The sequence below is a fragment of the Pelodiscus sinensis genome, chromosome 4, assembly GCF_049634645.1.
Source record: "Pelodiscus sinensis isolate JC-2024 chromosome 4, ASM4963464v1, whole genome shotgun sequence".
NCBI lineage: Eukaryota > Metazoa > Chordata > Testudines > Trionychidae > Pelodiscus > Pelodiscus sinensis.
In genome coordinates, this window is record NC_134714.1 from 96,355,704 (window position 1) to 96,380,427 (window position 24,724).

General features: G+C 41.3%; 1 protein-coding gene across 7 annotated transcripts in view; it reads right to left on the reverse strand.

Moving 5' to 3' along the window:
* Nucleotides 1-24,724, reverse strand: part of DCDC1 (doublecortin domain containing 1) — a 604,418-nt gene that overhangs the window by 85,408 nt on the left and 494,286 nt on the right. For 6 of the 7 annotated variants that reach the window (XM_075927782.1, XM_075927784.1, XM_075927783.1 and 3 more), the window contains 10 exons: nt 24,380-24,561; nt 21,518-21,628; nt 19,212-19,311; nt 17,580-17,715; nt 13,504-13,660; nt 11,091-11,249; nt 10,391-10,594; nt 7,774-7,888; nt 1,530-1,700; nt 199-384 (listed from right to left, as the gene is read on the reverse strand). In XM_075927782.1, coding sequence (XP_075783897.1) covers nt 199-384; nt 1,530-1,700; nt 7,774-7,888; nt 10,391-10,594; nt 11,091-11,249; nt 13,504-13,660; nt 17,580-17,715; nt 19,212-19,311; nt 21,518-21,628; nt 24,380-24,561 — 1,521 coding nt within the window. The remainder of the gene's footprint in view (nt 1-198; nt 385-1,529; nt 1,701-7,773; nt 7,889-10,390; nt 10,595-11,090; nt 11,250-13,503; nt 13,661-17,579; nt 17,716-19,211; nt 19,312-21,517; nt 21,629-24,379; nt 24,562-24,724) is intronic. The other variant, XM_075927785.1, reaches the window with a different exon arrangement.

Consider the following 24,724-nt stretch of genomic DNA (forward strand, 5'->3'; position numbering starts at 1 on the left):
CGCTGCTTCATTTTCCTATGCCTGGTAGCCTAATCTACATGCCTGTGGTAACAGAGGCATGTAGTCTAGACGTACCCTATATGAAGGCTTGCAGTTTGTTCAAGAGAAGTTCTGCAGTAGTTTGACAAACATTTTCAGTTTATTTTATAAATTCTGATCCTACATTACAGCTAATAGGACAAATAAAAAAATACAAACCTTCATCACATTAACACACTTAAAAGGCCCCAAGGAAAAACGACTTGCTTCCGCAGAGCCAGAGGCACAGAAGAACATGCTACCTCTGGGTAATTTTCTCATTTCTTTCTTTCCTCTTATGGCCCTTGCACAAGCCAAGCATATCATGAACTTTTGCTTTCCACTGGGAGAAAGAAAATAGTAGCCCTAAAAGAAGAGGAAACAATAGTTCCAGTGCTTTAGAGTGTCCTGATGTGCATCAGTTCAGTTATCTAATTACTTCCTATTAGCATGCAGGATTTCCTCAACACAAATCCACCTTTGCTAACTTTCCTGATGCTGTTATTTAGGAGACATGAATATCCAAGGCCCATCAATGGGGTGGTGGGTAGCTGCCCTGGCACATGGTGTTTAAAATGGTCCTGGGACTCCCGGTGGCTGCTGCTGCCTGGAGCCCTGGGACCTTTAATTTGCCACCTGAGTGCTGGGCAGCTCTGAGGGTTGCCTGAAGAGGCAGGGGCACCGCACAGCATAGAATCATAGAATCCCAGGGATGGAAGGGACCTCAGGAGACATCAAGTCCAGCCCCCTGCCCAAGGCAGGACCAATCCCAACTAAATCAACCCAGCCAGGGCTTTGCAAGCCAAGACTTAAACACCTCTAGGGATGGAGATTCCACCACCTCACTAGGTAACCCATTCCAGTGCTTCACCACCCTCCTAAGGACATAGTGTTTCTTAATCTCCAACCTAGACCTCCCATACTGTAACTTGCTCCAGGCAGTGCTGAGCATTGGGGAAAGATGGCACTGGGCCTGGCCCTGCTGCATGATCCCTGTCCTTTCCAGAGGCATGGAACCAGGTTTCCCCCCTCCTGCCTGGAGATGTGGGGAAGGCTGTCAGTTTCCCCTGTGAGTAGCTGTTGTTCATTTAAAATAAGACAAGGACACAAATGGCTTTGGATCTTCAGCCCTCACCTCTGGACACTGGAAAATGGGATTGATGTTGGAATGGAGCAATGGCACAACTGTAACATCAGAGATGAGTGACTAACAATTTACAATCGATTAAAGTGACATGTTGACTGGGGATTTTCTTATGATTTAACCAGGACCATGTCATACTTAGGAAATAGAATCTCCTACAGATGTGACTGCTCAATACTTTACAAAGTGTTTTGAGGTTTTTTTTATTTTTGTTTTTTTTTGCTAGCAGGAAGGGAAACGTTTCAGCTGTCCATTTCAGATAAATACAGACAGGCAAATACACATTATACACAGCCTGTTGTCTCCACTGACAGTGAGTTAAAATTCCCTATATCACATTTTACCTACTTCAAAATATATTACTTACTGGCTGGTCTATTTTTTCTCTACCGGACACAGAGAACGTGCAAACAGAAGCATGATTTGCTGCTGTGATTTCTTGATCCAGTTCTGTGCTGTAAAAGGCACTAAATACTCCTGCATTTTCCAAGTAATACCACTTTTGATTGGCAGCCCCATTGCTGTATTCTTTATATTTCTGTCAAAACATAAAAGATAAATCCTATTCCCACACTATACCATTCTGCTGTTCAGCATTTGGCATGAATGTTTTGTACTGCTTTAAAGAAACAGCTTGTTTTTCAGATTAGACTTTAAATACTCAAGTCATGTCTGATGCGTGGGACATTAAACAGCTCATAGTGACAAGTTTCAAAGGGGTAGCTGTGTTAGCTGGTTTCAGCAAACACAACGAGAAGTCCTGTGGCACCTTACAAGCTAACAGCTATATTTGGGTATCCGTTTTCATGTACTGGATGGAGTCCATCTGACAAATGGGGCTCCAGACCACCAAAGCTCATGCCCAAATAAATTTGTCACCGACTCTTCGCGCTTTAAACCGCTCATGACATTATAAGTAAGAGCAGGTATTTACCCCAGTATCTTTGGCAAAAATCCCCGACACTCACTGTTGTATGGTGAATTGTCTAATCTTCTGTCATGGAGGTGGCCCCATTTCAGAAGGGGTACATGTATATAAGCAGTTTTAAAGTGGTGTGTGACCTTCAGTGTAAAAGGGGCATTAGAAACATAAAATGCTGCCAATAAAATAGACAATATTAAGGAACATTAAAAAGCAAACTACAGTTTTGACTTCTATGGTCTGGACTTCCATGGTCCAGCAACATTTGTATCCTTTTTGGCCTCCCTGTGGACACTCCTGGCCTGGAGCACTCCCAGGGAAAAGCTGAGCCCCATGCTCAGCAACTACTTCTCTGCCCTCCCACAATGCCACAAATGGCTCATTTGCAGTACTCGAGCTCAGGGAGAGGGGACGAAGCAGGATGGCTGCAAAGACCCATGGACAAGGGCCAGAAGTACAGTCCTGCAATGAGTAACAGGGGCCAAGAACACTGCGAGCTCAGTGCTCCCCCATGGGATAGTGCTCCTGGTTCCCAACCATGGGGCTCCACAGCCTCTTCCCATGAGTGCATGCCCCCAGCGCACTTGGTCAATGCCAGTCCCTCTGTGGCTGCTGGAGCAGGCCCCACAGCTAGTGATAGCAGAAGGGCCAGCACTGATCTCCCCTGGTCCAACAGATTTCCTGGTGTGAGACTGGTCAGGTTCTGAGGATACTGGACCAGTGAGGTACATCTTGTAATCATAGGTACATGATCTGCTATCAACATCTTGCTGACAGAGAGATGGGCAGTCTTTAAACCTGGCCTTCTTTCAGGGTTCTGCCATCATGGCAGAAGAACCAAATAACTCAATGAAGTCATAAGTGAATGGAGGACGGGACGGATGGATCAGTGTTAGTGTGTAAGACTAGGACTTAGGAAACCCAGGTACAATTGCTTGCATCAGAAGGGTCTTCCCCTGTTACCTTGAGCAAGTCAAAGGGGGTATGTCTGCACTGCCACCCTAGTTTGAACTAGGGTGGCTAATGTAGGCATTCGAAGTTGCAAATGAAGCCCGGGATTTAAATATCCTACGCTTCATTTGCATCTTGACGGGCGCCACCATTTTTAAATCCCCCTTAGTGCGGACTCCGTGCCCGCGGCTACACGTGGTACGGAGTAGGTAGTTTGAATTAGGCTCTCTAATTCGAAGTACCGTTACTCCTCATGGAACGAGGTGTACTGGTAGTTCGAATTAGAGAGCCTAATTCAAACTACCTACTCCGTGCCGCGTGTAGCCATGGGCGCGGAGTCCGAACTAACGGGGATTTTAAAATGGCGGCGCCCGGCAAGATGCAAATGAAGCCCAGGATATTTAAATCCCGGGCTTCATTTGCAATTTCAAAAGCCTACATTAGCCACTCTAGTTCAAACTAGGGTGGCAGTGTAGACATACCCATAGGCTGGATTGATTTGATGGGAATTAAGTACCTAAACACTGTCGAGGAGCTAGGCTTTTATCTCTCTGCTTTGTACTTATAAAATTAGGATAACAGCACTTCCTGACTGCAACAAGATTTTGTTAGGACAAACACATAAAATATTGTGAGGCAGTAGTTCTTAACCTTACTGAGCCTGCACCCCTTTGGGTCTCAAAATATGTTCTCGCACCCCTTATTAAAAATTGTTGAAGTAGGTCAATTCTTTAAACCTAATTTATATCATAAAAATTGGACATGTGTCACACCCCCAGAAAGGGCATCTCACACCCCCAGGGGGTGCGTGCACCCCAGGTTAAGAACCACTGCACTAAGGAGAGAAACAGAAAAAAATGACAGGCTAAGAAAGTTGTGGGATTAGAAAAAGTTCCAATTCACAGTTAGAATGAACTCAGTGTGCATAGGTCTTTGCTTTTTTATGTAACCTTGCCCAAAATATTCCTTGGGTTGAGTCAAAGTTCATGTGTCTACCTCCTCAAACTGTAAGAGCTTTCCAGAAGTCCTGGGATTTGGTGTAATTTGCAGGTATATCCCAACAATGGGGATCTCTGCTAACAATACTTAATGGAAAAGGAAATGTCCACTCAGAATCAATTTATTTAATTTCTGTGGCTGTTCCCTTGTGATGGGAGGTCTGCCCCACACTGACTCTTTAAGGATTAAAACCCAGCCCTGAAAGAGGGCTGGAGTGGTAGAGCCATCAGCTGAGGCAGAGACAGCTAATTAGGGCCCACCCAACTGAGAGCAGTAAAGGGTTCTGGATGAAAGGAGACTCAGACTCACTCTTGCTCCAGCTCTGGAGCAGGAGGGACCTAGCTGCAAGGGAAGGTAGAAGCTTCCTTACTTACAGCAGGGCTTGGGAGAGGCAGGCAGATCTGGGGAAGCTCTGGCCAGGCATGCTCCTAGACTGTAGGGCTTGAAGCAAGGCCTGAGGCTACTAGGGCTGCAGGGAAGCAGCCAGGGCAGGCAAAGGCAGCAGGTCCACACTCTCTTGCCAATGAGGAGTGGCCATTTCAGACTGAAGTTTGCCACTGGGATAGGAGCTAAATGAAGATTGGCAGTAGGGTCACTGAGGCAAGGGTGGGCATAGAGGGTTGGAGGTGCCCTGAGAGGGAGGACCCCAGAGTGTGGGGGGCACTGTAGCAGGGCAGTATTCAGATGGGAGGGTGCCATGGTCTGGGAGGAACGTGGGTCCTAACATAAAGTGGTGGAGACATTAACAGGGAACAGGAGGTGTGACACCAGCTGAAAGGCGGTGCTCCAGAGCTGAAGCGCTGATTCCCCGACTATCTGGCAGGAAGCGCCATGGCAGCGAGTTATGTTATGTTACGTCACGTCCCTATATAACTATATACTGTACGTCATTAATTACAGGCCTATTGCTATTTTTCAAAATATGTCAGTGATATTTTCCCCCAATCTTTTCAGTCATTGTCAGCATCCCAAGTGCATATATGTACAGACACAATATTTTATATCATAGTTAGGGTGACAGTTTCTTCGGGTCTAGCATGCATCCTTGAATACAATGCAGGTGAAGAAATTAAAGCACCAAGAATCACTTTTGGCATATACAATAATTTAGTTCATGCACACAAAACAGTGTATAACCCTCAAGGGGAAAGAAGCCATTTCAACTACAACTTCATTGTGCATGGCAGCTGGCTATGTGAAATATGAATGAGAAACCATATGGAATTCAAGATTTTGCAAACCCCACACATTACTATTTGGAGTTCCTGATTTTTTCCCTGTAATTTCAAACTCCTGGGTCAATTTAGAGGGGAGAATACGTAAGATCTGAAAGCATCTAAACTGAAGTTGCTAGTATTGCCTTCTGCAGCCCCACCAAACATTCATGCTACAAGAAAATAGACTTCCTCTTGCCTCCCTTCAGAAAAAGGCTCTTTCAGAAAAAAGCATGTGTGGACGGGGAAGAGGTTGTTCTTTTGAAAGAAGAGGAAAGAGGAAAAAGCACAGGTGTTCTGATGGCCACTCAGTGCATAGTAATCACAGCTTAAATGCGAGATAGTGTCCATTCAGTGTGGACGCTCTCTTTAGAAAAAGCAGATCGCTTTTTCATTGTGCTTTTGCTGTGTATATGCTCTCTTTTGGAAGAAGTTTTTTGGAAGATCTCTTCCAGAAAAGCTTCTTCTGAAAGAAGTCTGAAGTCTAGACATAGCCTGAGAACCACTGATGTACACAAAGAACAGAGCTGAATAGAAAAGGGTTCACTAGAATCATTTTAACATTGCTCACTTTTATTATATTGCTTGAACTTTAAAATATTTGTCACAAGGTCCTGATTCTGCAAGCTGTAATGCATGTGAATAATCACTTTCATGTAAATTACTTATGTGAGTAATGTCCAGCAACTGGCCTTAATTGCTGCAGGAAATAAAAGATAAAGCTGTCATGAAAAGAGTGGAAGCACTTACAAAATACAGGTTGGACCTTCCTGGTCCAGCACCCTTAGGACCTGACTGGTCCTGGATGAGGGATTTTTACGGACCAGATGAGGTCATTTCAAGCCCCCTGCTGCCAGCCCTGCCACTATGCCTCCATGGGCTACTTGGCTTCCCCCATAGCCCTGCTGAGCCATGCACCGTCTCCCAGGCCCCCACTACCCTGCAGTATGTCATGACTTTCTGATCATGGAACACCCGTGGTCATGCCAGACCACAGATGTTGCCAGATCAGAGAATCCTGGATTTTAGAGGTGCAACCTATACTTAAAAACCAAACTGATTTGCAGTAGTTTTTGGGAAATATACTGTATATATTTTATGAAATTGATTGCACTATTAAATGTCAAATTGCAACAGTTTTTATCTCATTGACTGATGTCATAAATACATTGGCAAAGATAACTGCAACTGTTTACACTCAATACAGAGAATGAAGCTGTAGCCTATATTTATCAATTGCTATAAAAACTCAGTGCCTCATCCTGACACAGTTACTCACAATTCAATATGCTGACTTTAAATGTTTCTTATTTTAAAATGAATGTGCATGAAACTTTACCTTGGCATTACTGGACTCCAAAATATAACTTTCATGTTGGTTTTATTGATAATGTATTGCATGAAATTATTTTTAAATCTCTGTAACATCTGTAGCCCATGGACTTCCTGTGTAATCTAGAGTATACATAACACTATTCAAAGAAAATACAGTAAAACTCCGTTGGTCCGGCATCTGATGGTCCGGCACTCCTGATGGTCCGGCACCATCAGGAACCCGGAAGTGCTCCGGGCAGCCGGACCATTGGAGCTGCTCTGCCCCCAGCTTCCCCGATTCAGCCGCTGCTAAAACTGACCAGCGGCTGAATCCGGGAAGCCGGTAGCAGAACAGCTGGAGTACTGCCAGGTAGGTCCCGTATCGCTGCCCCTCGGGGCTGAGGGACCAACCCGGCAGCACCCCAGCTGTCCCCGATTCAGCCACTGCTGAAATTGACCAGTGGCTGACTCCAGGAAGCCAGAGGCAGTGCTACTCTGCCCCAGCTTCCTGGAATCAGCCGCTGGTCAGTTTCAGCAGCAGCTGACTTGGGTACACCTGGGACAGAGCAGCTGGGGTGCTGCCAGGTTGGTTCCCGCAGCGCCGAGGTTTGGCGCTACCAGACCAACCCGGCAGTGCCCCAGCTGCTCTGTCCCAGGCGTCCCGATTCAGCTGCTGTTGAAACTGACCAGAGGCTGACTCCAGGAAGTCCGGGGCAGAGCAGCTCTGTCTCGGGCTTCCTGGAGTCAGCCACTGATCAGTATCAGCAGCGGCTGACTTGGGTACACCTGGGGCAGAGCAACTGGGGTGCTAACGGGTTGGTCTCGCTGCGCCAAGGGTCGGCGCTACCCAACCAACCCGGCAGCACTCCAGCTGCTCTGCTGCAGGCGTCCCTGATTCAGCCGCTGCTGAAACTGACCAGCAGCGACTGAATCAGGGACTCCTGGGGCAGAGCCGGACTATCGGAAGGGGAGTTATGAGGGGGTCTGGGGTAGCATCCCCCAACCCACCCCAGACTCCTCATAGCCCCCCTTCCGATAGTCCGGCATATCTGATAATCCGGCACCCCCTGGGTCCTAAAGGTGCCGGATTATCGGAAGTTTACTGTATGATTTAAAGCAGATCTTGATTACCCTGAATACATCTGAATCCTTGGCCCACATCTAGCAATACAGCAAGAATTTTGTCTTTTCTTTTAAACTCAATCTCTTACCTCCAGAACAACAGAACACCCTCGTATGTCCGGTGTACTCTTTGAATATCTAGTCTGTGTCGTGGGCATTGACACTGCTAGCACTAGGTTTGGATCACTCATCAAATGAAATGTCCTAAAAACAAAAGAATAACAGTGACACTATACAGCAAAGATGTAACTATTTTTATAAGAGGCCTAAATTCATTAGGCTTTCTCCTAAAACAGCGAGAATACAGGAGTGCTGCCACCATAATGCACTCTTTTAGGAAGAAGCCCTGACAAAAGTATTATTTGCACATACCAAAATGCTGACATAGCCCTTGGTGGATTTGGTTCACAAAAAACTAGTTTGTTTTGAGTTTCAGATTTACCCCAAACAGTACAAAGAACAGTTTGAGCAAACCAATTACAAACATAGTGGCTGTGTCTAGACTGGCCAGTTTTTCCAGAAAATCAGCCGCTTTTCCGGAAAAACTTGCCAGCTGTCTACACTGGCCGCTTGAATTTCCGCAAAAGCACTGACTTCCTACGGTAAGAAATCAGTGCTTTTTGCGGAAATACTATGCTGCTCCCGTTTGGGCAAAAGTCCCTTTTGCGCAAAACTTTTGCGCAAAAGGGCCAGTGTAGACAGATCAGATTTGTTTTCCGCAAAAAAGCCCTGATCACGAAAAGCGTCCGTGCCAATCTAGACGCTCTTTTCCGAAAATGCTTTTAACGGAAAACTTTTCCGTTAAAAGCATTTCCGGAAAATCATGCCAGTCTAGACGTAGCCAGTGAGTTTCTCTCTTTCTTCACAAAGGTTCTGGCACTATTTCTTGCCTGACAAGACACCCGCTTCCTTTCCCCAATACAATCTGCCTCATTGCCCCACTTTTGGAGAGCAACACTTTCCTCCTCTCAGCCTCAAAAAACACAAACAAAAAAACAAAAAACAAAAAACAAAAAAAGGCCTCAGGACCAAAGACAGGAAAAGATGTGCATGCTTCTCTCCTCTTCCAGCACACAGGATGGCTAGAGACCTCGCCTTTGACCTAGTGACATCTGACATTTTCTGTGAGTTCCTACTTGTTTCCTATCTCTCCTCAATGCTCCATGCTGGGCATGAAGTTCAGCCTGGGATAATTTCTCATGTACAGACTGAAGTAAAGCCAACGAAGTATGGTAACATCAAATCTACTAGGATTAGATGCTGTTCTCCAGATTAATATGAGAAAAGCTTGTCTGACTCAAACAAATTCTTATATTCTTAACTTTACATCCAGCTGACGGTATACAAATCACAGCCGATTACAAAATACAGGAGAAACAGACACAGGCTGTGTTCTTAATAGCATTCAGATTCCAACTCTTTAGCCAAATCCAACACACCTTCCTAAAAACAACAGAACCACCATATGCAATGCTGCTAGTCCCTCAGATGCAAGAAAAGCAAATCTGCCTGACCACCATACACCTGACTCCTGAAATTTTGGTTTGGAGATTAGCCAGTTTTCTTCCAAAGAGAGGAGACGGCAAAGGAGGAAGAAGATCAAATAGCACTGGTTCTACTAGAAAGACATTTACAAGTAAAGCGGTGGAGTCTGATCCTGTTGGTGGGAGGACAATGAGGTGGGACCGGAAGCTGTCTTTTGCTATGAACCCAGATAGACATCCAGGCCAATTTTGCTTAGCTTTAGGATTTAATGCAAAATAGTTGCAAACCCCAAGATAATAGATTTTTGGGGACATCTACCAATACTATTAACGCGCAGACAAAATAGAAAGATTTTAAAAGAAACACAGTTCTGTATTCTTGGGATCCAGGCATAACCTGTTGTTCTATATGCATTGTCCAATATCAAGCTACGAGTCAGGAGATTAAAAGGGGATGAAACAGATGGTGTTGGACACTTATCTCTCTACCTCAACACTGCTGCTTTGATTGTATACTGTTAGTGATGGAACGATGCAGTTTCTCTCTTCGCAGGCCCACAACCTGTTTAATGTATCCGTTGTCATGCTGTTTCAATGGATTTCACTTCTCAGGGGAAAGAAGTGGAGGAGGAAAGATAAGTAGTGCACTGTACAGTAGTCTATTAAGCTAGTGGCATTTTAAGCATGCTCAGTATGTTATTGTATTAAAAAACGAATGATGTATGCATGCTGAAGTTTTCCTTTTCTGTTTTTGAAGGACACAGTATTTCTTAAATCAGCACTGGTCTGGAGCTCTGCTAGGAGTCCAGTACATTGCCTTACACAATCCATGTTTTGATCCTTTCTCCTTAGGCAGTGTGGACTATGGGGAAGACAGCACTTCTCTGGTTGAGTTAAGGAGCATTCATAGGCATTGTCAGGGATTCCCTTGACTGAAGGGAGTGTTGCTTTGATAATGGTCTATCTTGATAGCTTTTTACATTAGCGATTCGTTTGAGACTCTTTGTTGTAAATTAATGGCTAGTCACACAAGAAAATGATCAAAGAAGAACTATTGAAACCCTTTTAGAAATCCTAAACCGAGTTCTTTCCATCCAACATACTGAAAAATAACTTCAATAACTAGATAACAGTTCACAGAGCAGGAATTGGGTTTTAATAGATGATACGTATAGCTTCCCTTTAAAGATTTAAACTTATATGTCAGTAAACACGCTTCTACCTGTCATATTCTCTCCATATCCAGAGCTGATTGGTATTATCAGGTTTCTTTTCCACCAAAACAACTTCAGTCCCAGCATGCAGGTTAGTATCCCGTACCCCCAAAACAAGTTTTGGGAATGCACGGTTTATAAGCTGTTTGTCTCTGAACACAAACTGCTGATGGAGAGCCTTCTGCATTTCTGCACTGAGCTTTGGTTGATCTCTGAACAAACAAAATTGTATTTAGGGTTAGAAACATGCTCTGTTAACTTATCATAATGATATAATGCTCACTGAAGTCAATGTAAAGACTCACAATTACACCAATGGACATTGGATGAGGCCCTATGTGTTTACATGTTTTCATACCTCCTCCCACAAAACAGCTGTTCACACAGCTAAATGAAGACCAGGTTAAGCACCTTTAAAAATTTGGGGGAAAGGATTATTTTTCAATTAATGTAAAAGGAAATTAGATATAAATGGGAGAGTTAGATCTCACTCTTTGTATATAATTCTAAAAGTGTATTCATTTTGTAAATTATCTTACAATGGTAAAGTCCTATTACTATCAAAAGGAGTTCTTCCTAAGCAAGGAAATGCATGATATGGGTGAATAAATACCAGGAAGCAGATCTTGCTATGGGTGGGGGTCTGTGACGTTTTTTGTCAGGATCAGTATCACATTCTCGAAAAGTATATCAAGTATAACTTCTGACCTGTACTTCTGAAACAACTCTGCACTGTCACAACATTCTTTATCCTTGTCTTTTGGAAAACTGTCATCTTCATCAAAATGATGGGAAGTTTTTTGCCAAGAATATTTGGATTTCTTATGCCAAGCATCTGTTTTAAGATGTGATTTTGCATGTGAATTACTGAAAAATATATAAACCACATTCAAAAACCAAGTGAATTTTTAAACATTAATTTGTGTTTTCTTTACAATATAACTAGAAGTAAAACAATTAGATCTTGCATTCTTGGATCAATGAGAAATTTTTCTGAGTAAAAACTGAAGGATTTGGAACATAATTCGTATAATAATGTCCATAGGTCTGGAAAACCCATTTGGGACGGGGCAGACAAGCCTTGCACTGAAGGGCAGAGGGCAGCCCAGGCCCAGCTGGCGGAAGAGGCCCCACCTATCCAGCCCTGCTGGGCATGCTCCCAGCAGAGCCCAGGTATAAGAGCAGAGAGAGCCCTGCATTTGGGAGAGCAGGAGGAGAGTGGAAGTGAGCAGGCAGCAATCCTGGTGTTTCTGCAGCAGCTGAGGCCAGAGACAGAGCCCACAACAGGCTCCAGGAGTAAAGCCAGCAGCCATCCCCTGCCAGAGAGACCGGAGCACTCGCAACTCCGACAGCAGCCCCGGCAAGTACTGACTCCGAGGCAAATAGACTACAGGGGAACCAGGGCGTGGTAGGAAGCAGCCCAGGGCGACGGACTAAAAGTGCGGCTCGGCATGTAGCAGCCGGATTCCCTGCCGAGTGGGCAGGAGCCATAGTCCCTGCCTAAAGGGCCCTGGGCTAGGAACCGGTGGAGCGGGAGGGCCCAGGTCCCCCTACCACCCATTTTCCCTGCCCTGGACAATCAACCCCTGGCCCAGGAAAGGCTTCTTTATTTACCATATTTATTTGCCATATTTACCCTGGTAGAGGCGCACTGACTTTGGGGTCTAGAATGCTAGAGCCGTATTTACCCCCTGTGGAGGGGCACTGACTTTGTGGACTAGACTGCTAGAGCCGTATTTACCCCCTGTGGAGGGGCACTGACTTTGTGGACTAGACTGCTAGAGCCGTATTTACCCCGGTGCAGGGGCACTGACTTTGGGGGCTAGACTGCTAGAGCCATATTTACTCCTGGTAGAGGGATATTGACTTTGTGGCGCAACAGAGGGGGGGGATGAGCCCCTCAACACCATTATAAGCATATGCTGTGAAATCCTAGACTCCCTGCATCTCACATTGATTTCCTTGCCTTGTACCTAGATACTCTCCATAAAACAGCCAAGATTTTTGTTCTTATCACTTTAGAAATGTCTTAATCACACAGAATATTACATTAGCATCACTGACGCTAAAATGAAGAGAAAGTCATGCTTTTGTATAGAATTGCATTAACTTCCCTTAGACTGGTAGACTAGAGCAGCTGAGCTCCCACTGAAGTTAACAGAAGGAATTACATTTGCTTCTCTGAGAGTTGGCTCAGACTCTAGCAGAGTAGCCCCTTCAAGTATTCTTTCATATTTGCCTTGAGCTTATTTTACAAATTTGTCCAGTACTGACAATTATCTTCTGAGACAGCAACAATTGCTAGTGTCTGATTTATATTATTATACACGTTTATAATTGATTATTTGCTGATATGTACTATTTGAAGCCTCCCTTCCAACCTTTAATAAAACAGTGCCATCTATTGCCACAATTACTAAATGCAACCTCTTTCTAGAGTGTCACTAGAAACTGAATATACTTCAGGCTCTCCACATACCTCTGCTGCTTTAATAACTCCTTGCTTTCACTGTCTGAAAGAGTTATTTTTGTTTTTTGCTAATGTAATTATAATTAGTTTCAGTGGAATTTCGTTATACATATATTGGCCAAATTAAATAGATTTCAGCATTTCTGAAGCCAAAATCTGGGATACATTGCAAGTTTTCTTCCATTCCCTCACCAGCACTATCCAGTACATTTATTCTTCTGTCTTCCTGTCATTTGTCTTCCATTGCACTCCTGAGCATATATATTTACCACCACATTCTTATGTTCTTTATCTTGTTCTTCTTCTGCCCTTCCTATTACTGGCTTCAACTCAGATCTTATTTACATTCTTCCCAAATTCTGCCTGTAGCTTCCAGTAGATCCAACTAGCAAAGGCACTAGCAATTTCACATGCTAAGAAGGCACACAACTGATAAAAGCAATGCCAATATTGTTGCCAATTTGCAACTGTTCATTATATTTTTTTAATCAGCAAGTAATATGAAAACATAAACTGTTGCAACCTGGACGATCAACAAAAGTCCTTTTTCCTAGTATATCCATCACTTACAAATATTCATAAATTCATACTTAAATGCCATATTTAAATTTATGTAATACAGCTATAATGAAGCTATTTTGGATTACTTACATATATAGATCTGAATCAGCTTTTATATTCAGAAAAAATTCTTCTGTTTGATTTTCCTGCAATTCCTCACTTAGTTTTTCTTCAAAAGCCATAAGACCTCTATCCACAAAAAGTTTGGCTCCAGCAGCAATATTGCTCCTTACTTCCAAAACTAGAACTAAATGTAAGTTTATATAAAGTCATTTGCTGCTAAATACTTATAATTATAATATAAGTCTAATCACAAAGAGTAGCCAGCATGTTAGATGTACCAAAAGGAATGGAGTTATGTTGTGCAGGGCTTTTTGTTTTGTTTGTATTAACACTTGAGATTAGGCACTGTTGAGCCAGTTTGTGGCTAGTTTTGCTGTCTGCAAACTGGAAGGATATTTAACCCTTCCCTGCTTGTATTTTGTGGGGGGAGGGTGTAAGGGAGGGGGAGGGTTTGTAGACTCCATTCCACCATCTCTTAATTTGTCTCTGTGCTATATTTTTTCATTATAATGGTGTAGCTGTATCCTTAACTCCCTAAAGCACCATTGTGTGTTATTCATTACTGATAACAAGAGTTACACAAGTATAAAGGTATAGCACATCTGTAGCACCTTCCCCCCAAACAACTCAAATAATTTAGAAACATGAATCAGTTAAATTTCACGCTACAGGTTGAAACTCTCTTAAACGGGACTTTGGTCCGACAACACTGGACCATGGCTCTCCAGCGGGAACCTGGTGCATAGAGGCAGCAGGGCTGCCTGGCGCAGCAGCAGGATCTGGGCATGACAGCAGGCGCCCAGTGCGCAGGGGTGGCAGGCCTGTCTGGTAGGGCATTGGGGGCTGACAGAGCAGCGGGGCCAGTGATACAAGGGAGCCCGCGGGGAGGAAAGTGGTAGGACCAAGCTTGGATGGGGCTGGCAGCAGAGGGGGCCAGAAACGACCATCCCTGGTCCGGCAAAATCCCTCATCTGGGACGGGTCAGGTCCCGAGGGTGCCAGACCAGGGAGATCCAACCTGTACGTCTGACAGGGAAATACATATTCACTTTACGGATAGGGAACAAAACCACAGACAAGTTAAATGAGTTCAAGTTCACACTGCAAGGCAGTCACACAGCACAGAACAAAATTCTAATCATTTAGCTTTCAGTTCTTTTGCTTTAAGCACTAAATACACCACTGTTTGCTACTTCAATGGTTCACAGATACTAAGATTACTTTAATAACTATTTCTCTTCTACACTGCAAAATAGGGATATACTGTCATTCATACAGTGAAACATTTTCCCCCTGGCTGAGGTTTTTTATATAAGGGGGAAAAAGCCATCTTCATTAGGGCTGAGTGCAAGGATCTTCATTTTCCTGCAGTCCCATGGTAGCAATTTAACTATGCTACATAGAACATCTATAGATCATATATACTGCAAAAATTTTTAGTTCCCCTTTCAGCCTAACACTTATTTTATCATACATACATACATACATACATATTTGCTTAATGCCTAAAGATTTTTGGCTTTGAAATGTCAAGATTCTCACTTGGGCAACTGGGACCAAGGGCCAAAGGAGGCTCAAACCAGTGGCTAACAGTAGCAGAGGAATCTGCAGTCAAGTTCCAGTCTGGAATATATGCCAAGGATCAGAGCTCAAGTCATATTTTAGGATCTGGTTAGGAGGTAAGGCCAAAGCGAGGCATTCAAGAACAAAGTTCAGTATCAGTTACAGAGTACACAGTTACCCAGACACTTCCTGAAATGCCCCTTAAGTTTATATAGGGCGGGGAGTCTACCAGGATCCAAAGCTGCTGCCTGTTTGACCCCTTGCAGTGGGACTTACCAGGATCTGAATCCTCAGATAATCATGAGTAATGGAGCCCAAGCTACTTACAGTTGCTGCTGTGTGGCAGTAAGGAGTGATCTATTACCTACCATCGCTGCAGGATTGAAACCCACTGGGCTTTATGTAAATACAACAGCAAACTACTAATGTGGTCATTCTCTATATTTAACAAAGAGCTCTGGATTTCAGAGCCGATGCAGGGGTTGATTGTGAAAAGTGTGTAAAAATGAACTAAATCATTAAAGGTAAGAACTTTGAGCTGGTTTATGAATTAGCACCGAAGGATCAGTAACCTCTGCAGTATGGTGGCTCTATGGAGAAGAAGTTGGTTAGAGTCAGGGGGCATGCATCAATTCCACACTACCCTGACAGGGAATACTTGAGAGAGGCTTAATTTATGTACTAGTGTTTTTAGATATATGTTAAAATGATTTTTTCCAAGAACTTTAGTATAGGTTTTGGTAAGATGTTACAACACTGTGGGCATGTCTACACTAGCCCCCTAGATTGATCTAGGGAGGCTAATGAGGGCAACCGAAATTACAAATGAAGCGCGGGATTTAAATATCCGTGCTTGATTTGCATGTTCCTGGCCGGTCGCCATTTTAGAAAGTGATTAGCTTGAAGTAACTGCCTGCGTCTACACACGGCAGTGAAACAGGATTCCAAAATAAAGCCCTAACTCAAATTAGCTGGTAAACCTCATTGCAGGAGGAATACCAGCTAATTTGAGTTAGGGCTTTATTTCGGAATCCTGTTTTACTGCCGTGTGTAAACGCGGGCAGTTACTCGGGCTAGTCGATTTCTAAAATGGCGACTGGCCGGGAACATGCAAATCAAGCGCGGGATATTTAAATCCCGCGCTTCATTTGTAATTTCGGTTGCCCTCGTTAGCCTCCCTAGATCATGTTAATTTTGAGGGTTCCCTGTGGTGAGGACACGATAGTTCAAATTTGTTAAATAGGGAGTTCTTAAGTCAAATATACTAATTTTGAAAGTTTCCTAGTGTAGACATGGCCTTACAGATAGTAACCTCCCAAAAGACTATGTAATTTTAACTTCACCAATACTGATCTAATTCCTGCAGCACTGCACAATTTACAAAGCTTCACTAGTATCCAAATTCAGAAACAACAACACATCTTAGGGTGAGTCTACACAGCAACGTTATTTCTTAACAACCAGCGTTATTTCAAAATAACTTAGTCCGAATCTACACAGCAGGCAGTTATTTCAAAAGAATGTCAAAATACTGTCAAACTAGAGCACTTCTTACTCCGACTCCTGTCACCCTCATTGTACAAAGAGTAAGGGAAGTCGGAGGAAGAGAGCTCTATTTCGAAATAAGTGCTGTGCAGATGCTACCAATTTCGAAATAAGCTACACAATTGACGTAGCTCAGTTTGCATAGCTTATTTCAAGTTAAGCCCCGCTGTGTAGGTGCACCCAACAATCACAACCATGCAAACAATTATGCCTATAGGGGAAATTAATATCCATAGAAACTAGGCAAACTACATAAATTCTGGCAATCAAATGAGATGGAAAGTACAAACATATGTGCCTCGTATGGGGACTACTGCAAAGAACATTGGTTACATGATGAGGTACTTAAAAAAGAAAGATTAAACCACTGATGCACAAATGGGTGAGGGAACCTCAATATTTTCAAATGGAATGGGAGAAAGTCTACTTCTACTGATAGTGATCCAATCAATAGTTCCAGTATTAGAGAGGGCAGAAAGGATTAGCCAATATGTAAAATTGCAAAGGGAGACTCTTATTTTTATTTGGGCATGTGGATCAGTTTATTTTTCCTTTCATGCAGGAGGTTACTGTCCATAATTTTCTAGGAAAAAAAGTAAAATTATCCATATCTTTCCAGACACACGGTCATTTTGAGAGTGTACTGTTGTAAATAGAAGTGAGGACTAGGAATACAGGGCTACTGGGGGTCTAATCTTGGCTGTGCCACTGACATGCTGTGTGACCTTATCATGCCATATGATCTCATTCTACCCCAATTTACCCATTTTTAAAATGGATATAATATGAGTTTCTTATTTAATGTTTGTTGGGTGCTGTGAAATCCTTATGTAGACAATACAAGTGCAAATTATTACTCTCATCGAAATCTATTATCCTGATTTTAACATTCATACCTTTACATACAACAGAAGCTGTTTCCCACAAAATATTATAAGGACACATTGAGACAATAATCCCCAAATGCAGTGACAAACTAAAAAACTAAATGCTTACTTTCATGTTTACGCATGGTACAGTAGGCATGAATTGCAGCTATATCTGATGCTAAATTATTGAGTAGGAGGCGTTTTTTGTGTTGAGCCATAGCCAAGCGTGGATCAATCCATGGTTCTCCACATGATACATAAACCTGTAACACAGACAACTTACTTTTTAGCTTCACATTCATGTGAGGATATATGTACTATGTTCAATACGTAATATAATTGTGATTGTGAAAACATGCTAGTAATAGCTCACTTATTAGCTGGTTCTCATAGTAAAATGAATTAATATTAATACAGATCTATGAAATGTGTCAATAAAATCTAAAGAGTCAAGGTAATTGAAAAGTCATTTTTTTGCATTAAAGTTGAATTAAAAAGGAGAAAAGTGACTCTTGTACCTACAGGAGTCTGCATAGTGCAGGCGTTCTGTGAGCAGATCCCTTTGCAGGTTTAAGACCTAGGATGAAATCCTGGCCTTTGTGAACTCAAAGGAAGTTATATCTGGGTTTCCCTAGTCTAGAAATATTTTAAAACATAGTCTAATGTATAGAGGAGATTTAGAGATCCAACTAAAATGCAAAATCATTAACATATTTTTAAACAATTTTTAAAAACCATGAATTTAACAGGAAGCCAGCATCACATATTCAAATAGGGCTCGTCTACACTGGCCCCTTTTCCGGAAGGGGCATGTAAATTTCATGAGTCGTAGTAGGGAAATGCGCGGGGGATTTAAATATCCCCCGCGGCATTTAAATAAAAATGTCCGCCGCTTTTTTCCGGCTTTTAAAAAAGCCGGAAAAGAGCGTCTACACTGGCCCCGATCCTCCGGAAAAAGTGCCCTTTTCCGGAGGATCTTATTCCTACTTTGAAGGGCACTTTGAAGTAGGAATAAGATCCTCCGGAAAAGGGCACTTTTTCCGGAGGATCGGGGCCAGTGTAGACGCTCTTTTCCGGCTTTTTTAAAAGCCGGAAAAAAGCGGCGGACATTTTTATTTAAATGCCGCGGGGGATATTTAAATCCCCCGCGCATTTCCCTACTACGACTCATGAAATTTACATGCCCCTTCCGGAAAAGGGGCCAGTGTAGACGAGCCCATAGGGTAGAAAGCTACATATCTTGACAATGTCACAATGCATTTAAACATGCCATCTTGCAAGTTGCTGTTCTACTTTGATCTTCCCACTCAATAGTATTTTGAAAATGGAAACACTCCAGCATAAAAGTTAGGTAACACTCAGTCCTTTTGGTTTACAGGTCAAGAGACAGTATGAATAGACATTGGTTAGAATGGCAGTTATCGTATATAGGATAACAAAGGTATGTTTTTGGGAAATAGGGCTGTAGTTTCTATATTTTTTTTCCTATATCTGGATTACTTTACTTAGTTTAGAAACTGAGATAATTATTTAATTGTTGTCCATTAGTCCACATGTGATGATGAGTGGGTTAATAGTAGGGAAGTGGAAAAAGAAGTGAGAAAAATCAGACACTGATTCAAATGATACAACACTGGGCCCTCTGTATACCACAGCACACAAAAAGATTTAATGTGAGATAGTGTCTCCACTGTACAGAAGCTCAGTATTCTGAATTAATATTATTACATGAGCTGCAGTCCCGTAAAATCTTTCTTACCAGCTGATCTCTCTCAAGGTCTTTCAAAAGAAAGAGTTCCATGCCTTTTTCAGTGAATAATCTTCGAGCTGCTGTAGGTAAATTCAACATCACAGTGCACCTTTAATGACAGAAAATAGACATACCCTTTGTCATATTCTGCATATGGGGACATTATAGTACAGACACTGTAATCATTCAAGCGCTGGGTACATCTTTTAAAAATATTCAGTTATAAAGAATATTTGCAAATATAAATACTACTAAGCATACTGTGGACATAGTATGTATTTTCTATGTTTTCAACTAATATCTCTCCTTTATATTACACAACCATGATCCATTCAGATCAATGGGGATCCTACTGTTGTCTTGAATATTCTTCAATGTTGCCCTTTGGCTCTGATTCAGGACAGCTCTTACACACATAATGAAATGCACTTCTGAACAGGGATGGACGTAAGTGCTACTACTACTGATTTTTTAACTTGTCACTTTTAGGGTGTGTCTAGATTACAGGGTTTTGTTGACAAAAGTGGATTTTTGTCGACAAAACTATACCTTCATCTACACTGCCGCTGAGTTCTGTCGACATAACATTGACAGAACTCAGCAGTTTTGTCGACAGCTGTAAACCTCATTCTACGAGGAATAACGCCTTTTGTCGACATAATTCTGTTGACTGAAGGCGTTATTGCATCTACACTGTCCTTTGCATGTACACTGTCATGTCGACAAAGCGGCTTGCTTTGTCGACAGAACTGGCTGTAGTCTAGACACTCTTTGTTGACAGAAGCTTTGTCGACAGTATCTGTCGACAAAACTTCTGTCGACAAAAGCCTGTAGTCTAGACGTACCCTTAATGATAACCACTGTCTCCATTACATTTTATAGAGGTTATTTAAAATAGAATTTTATGAATGAAATACATAAAGCAATTATATTAGATTATTTTAAAGCGAACTAGAATAGCAATACTACTCAATTCCTGAGAAGGTTATGGGACCTACACTATAGATGTAAACAATGAGGTTGGAACATGTTCAGTCTTTTGAATAGAAATGGATAGCATACTCAAAAACGTCTAGATGGTATGCCTTCATTTTTAGTATGAAATACACAGTTACAAGCTCTATATACAGAAAGCAAGGCGTTATTTTACTTCAGATAATATCTTGCATTCATTTCATTTATAAAATATATTTTAAATAGGCCAAATCTATTTCTAGTATAACTTACCTAAAGACAATTTCACTATGGCTATGTCTAGACTACAGGGTTTTTTCGAAAAAAGTGGCCTTTTTTTCAAAAAATCTTCACCTGTATCTAGACTGCCGCTGCATTCTTTCAAAATTAAATTGAAAGAATGCAGCGGTTTTTTCGACAGCAGTAAACTGTCTTTACAAGGAAGAAGACCTTTTTCAAAAGTAGGCCCACTAGTCAGTGAGGAGGGAGAAACAGTAACAGGAAACTTGGAAATGGCAGAGATGCTCAATGACTTCTTTGTTTTGGTCTTCACCGAGAAGTCTGAAAGAATGTCTAACATAGTGAATGCTAGAGGGAAGGGGGTAGGTTTAGAAGATAAAATAAAAAAGAACAAGTTAAAAATCACCTAGAAAAGTTAGATGCCTGCAAGTCATCAGGGCCTGATGAAATGCAGCCTAAAATACACAAGGAGCTGATAGAGGAGGTATCTGAGCCTCTAGCTATCATCTTTGGAAAATCATGGGAGACAGGAGAGATTCCAGAGGACTGGAAAAGGGCAAATATAGTGCCCATTAATAAAAAGGGAAATAAGAACAACCCAGGAAACTACAGACCAGTTAGTTTAACTTCTGTGCCAGGGAAGATAATGGAGCAAGTAATTAAGGAAATCATCTGTAAACACTTGGAAAGTGGCAAGGTGATAGGGAACAGCCAGCATGGATTTGTAAAGAACAAATCAGGTCAAACCTATCTGATAGCTTTCTTTGATAGGATAACGAGTCTTGTGCATAAGGGAGAAGCGGTGGATGTGGTATACCTAGACTTTAGTAAGGCGTTTGATACAGTCTTGCATGATATTCTTATCAACAAACTAGGCAAATACAACTAAGATGGGGCTTCCAGTCCTAGTATTCTATGATTCTATGAAAAAGGCATTCTTGAACGCAAACAAGGCTTTTTTGAAAGAGTGCATCCAGATTGCAGAGTTGTGGCTGTTTAGACAATCTGTTTCGAAAGCTTTTTTGAAAGATTCTTTCAAAAGAAGCATGTAGTCTAGACCTACACTATGACTGGGATATTGACATATTAATGGAATAGAATATATGTATTTGAATGTTTACCTGTCCAAAAAGTGGTGAAATTCTATTTTTTGTATTTCCATTCCAGGGTCTTCATCAGGATGCATTTTCTGGTTCTCCTTCATTTTCTGTTTCTTTTGTGGATGAAAGTTTCTAAAGCAAATGAATACAGTTTTTAATTGGCACATATAGATTTTCAGTTTCCTAGTGTGGTTTATGGATTGATTAGGAAGCACTAGGCTGAGGAAGAGAGATGGTGCTGGCTGCCAAAAGGCAGGACAAGTCAGGAATCTTAGAAAGAGCTAATCTTGAGTTGTTTCCTCCTGCTGTAAAATACCTCCTTGCCTAGTTTGTCTTATCCAACATTTTTTCCAGCTGTCAAAGTTCCTGACTTCTTTCTTGGGTTGAGAGTGGGGGTGAAGAGTAGGAGGTGGGCCATGTCATGAGGTCAGGCCTGAAGTGGAGAAGAAGCCAGTAAAATGAGATGGCAGATAAAAAGGGGTGGGAAGCATGAAAAACTCTGCCTACTTGAGAAAAATAAGGCCTTGTGGTGCTTGTCATAGAGATGAAGCAAAGACTACAGCCTGTCTTCTCGGTTCCATTCCCTTACTGTAGAACTCTGAGGATACATACATTTTTTTTCTCAGCATTCAACAGGTTAAATCACATGTTCAAGAATTTTTAAAGCAAAGTTTTAATACTTTATATTGGACAAAATGTTGCCATAATTTCAAAACACATTACATGTTAGTGTCCGGCAAAGCATCTACTTCAAAAAAAGAATGACACATTATCTAGTATCATTATCTAGTATCACCTAGGACAGTAGCTTAAGAATGACAATAATATACTGTGTGGTGATCAGGGCTCCAACTATGCAAATGTTTCTGCGTATGTGTCACTCTGAGTATGAGACTAGTCTTATTGACTTCAATGCTTGTGATGGCAATAGTTAAGAGAAAAAGTCTTTCTATTTGAAATGATCTAATTCAACAACTTCATAAAAAGATGATTTCAGAAATGATAAAAAATAAAAAAGTCAGAAATTTAGGACTATTCATTAACTTTCTATGTGAAAAAAATCTGAATTATTTTAAGAGCGCTATACTCACATTTTAGATATAGTAGAATGAACTAATTATGGAATGTATGCCTCAAAGATTTCAATTTCAGGCTTGACTTTACTTTGAAAATTAATTTTTTACTCTATCATTTTTGCAGGCAACTCAGTGGACAGCCTAGCTGACTATTACTCATTGTTCAGTGATGTATGAACTATATTTAATCAATGTGAAGAAAATAAAATTAAACTGTTATCAGAAGCATCAAATGTTCTGTAAACCTCAAAAGAAAGGCCAAAAGGTAACTTCTCCACTAACAAAATGAGAAACAATGTATTTAACTTATTCTTTAGATCAAAGCTTTTCAATGAGTTATGAATTACTATCTTTCTGTCATATAAAATGAAAATAAACTTGTATTCTTTTTGCCAAATATATTTTTTTCAAAACATTTTATTCATATACATACTAGAAAACAAAGATATTTTAAATATTTTTTAAAAAGCATTTTAAAATAACTATTTCAGAGCTAAACAATCATTTGAATAGCTGGCTGCAGAGTTCAATGACATGAGATATATGCATTTACATCCAACAAAGATGTTATCATGAAATCACTTGGTATGTCAGAATTGATTGTTTCATGACAAAATAAATGTAAACAATGCTAATTGTCTCATGATAAAATAACTCTACTTCCCCGCAGACAGTTTTATTAATACTCCCCCACTCTTTCAAGTTTTGTGTGCCATTCTGAGTTCGTCTCATAATGGTCCCAAGAAAACCCTCCATTATGGACGTCTATTAATTCATTCTCCATTTTTCTCACTGCTATTTAGATAGAATCATTATCATGTAGTTTTGGTCTTAGCTGATCAAGATGGCAAGACAAGGGTGGTTTGCTTGTTTTTCTAAACCACTGGGAGGCAAACACAGTCTTCCATTTCTAAATTACTGCTTCAAACTTAGTTGTTCAGGAGCCTATGCTATATGAATTGCACTGAAGGTTTCAGTTCATTTCCAAGCTAATTGATGTTAATATACTAAAAATACTTTCGCAATGGTAGCTGTTGAGGTGGAGAGGTTAAAGATTTCATAGGTAAGACACCGAAGCTAGCCTTTACCATTCTTACAGCTGATTTTATTGGGTCAGGGTAGAAACACAATGAGCCAGATTTTCAGCTAGTGTAATGCAGTCCAATTTTTCTGACATCCTTGAACCTATGCCAATTGACACAAACAGAGGCTCTCACCTGTGAGAGAATCGCACTGTTTAGGTGGAGAATCTCACTGTGTCACTTTCATTAACCAACTCATTCCCTGGCCAAATAGATGATTTTGATATCCATTACTTTAAACAGTGCTGCCTAGTCACTCATAAAGCAGGAGTTCCTAAAGCAGCGGTGTGCTTTGCTCCTTCCCAAGTAAGGAATGTATCAGATCAGTTTTGCATTCTGGCTTCAAGGAAAGGAAGCTGATAATGAACTTAGATCTCCCTGCACAGCAGCATATTGTACTGTGAGCAAAAGACCTTGAGCAAGCTGGCCTTTGACAATTTAAGCTCACACATCACAGATGAATGACCAAAGAACAATTCTCAGCAAAAATTAGTCTAAATACATTGATAAACAGTGTGTGACTTTTTCTTTACTATTTCAAGTAGTTATTTTAGGAGACTGTACTGTAACTTTTAGAAAAAAATCCTTTTAAAAATGATCCCTTTAAAAATGATCAGTAGCAAAGTTATTCTACTAAGTGGAAATATATGCAAGTTAAAGTGAACCATATTTCTTAAGAAATTATTTAGTCTATGATGTTGTTAAAATAATTGCTATTTCCTTACTGTCTGTTTAGCATATTTGCAACATCAGGTCCAACGATGGTGACAGCCTTACTTTTGTCCCTGTCTCCATTGTGCAAAGCCCTCAGTCTCACAGGTATATGCCAATCTGACTTCTTTCCAGCTGGTTTCTTAAGTGAAGGACTGTTTGGAAGCAGCAGTCCCTCAATTGGCCAGTCAAAATCCTTTAAATTGAAAAGCAAAATATTTGTTGAGTTTAATATATGTAGCCTAGTAAGTAGGTTTATTTGTTATTTTGGTTTTTATTTTGTTACACAAACCCTTGTAATATTTTTTAAAGTTAACCTAATGAAAGTTGAGGTATCATAGTAATGGGTGAGGTATAAG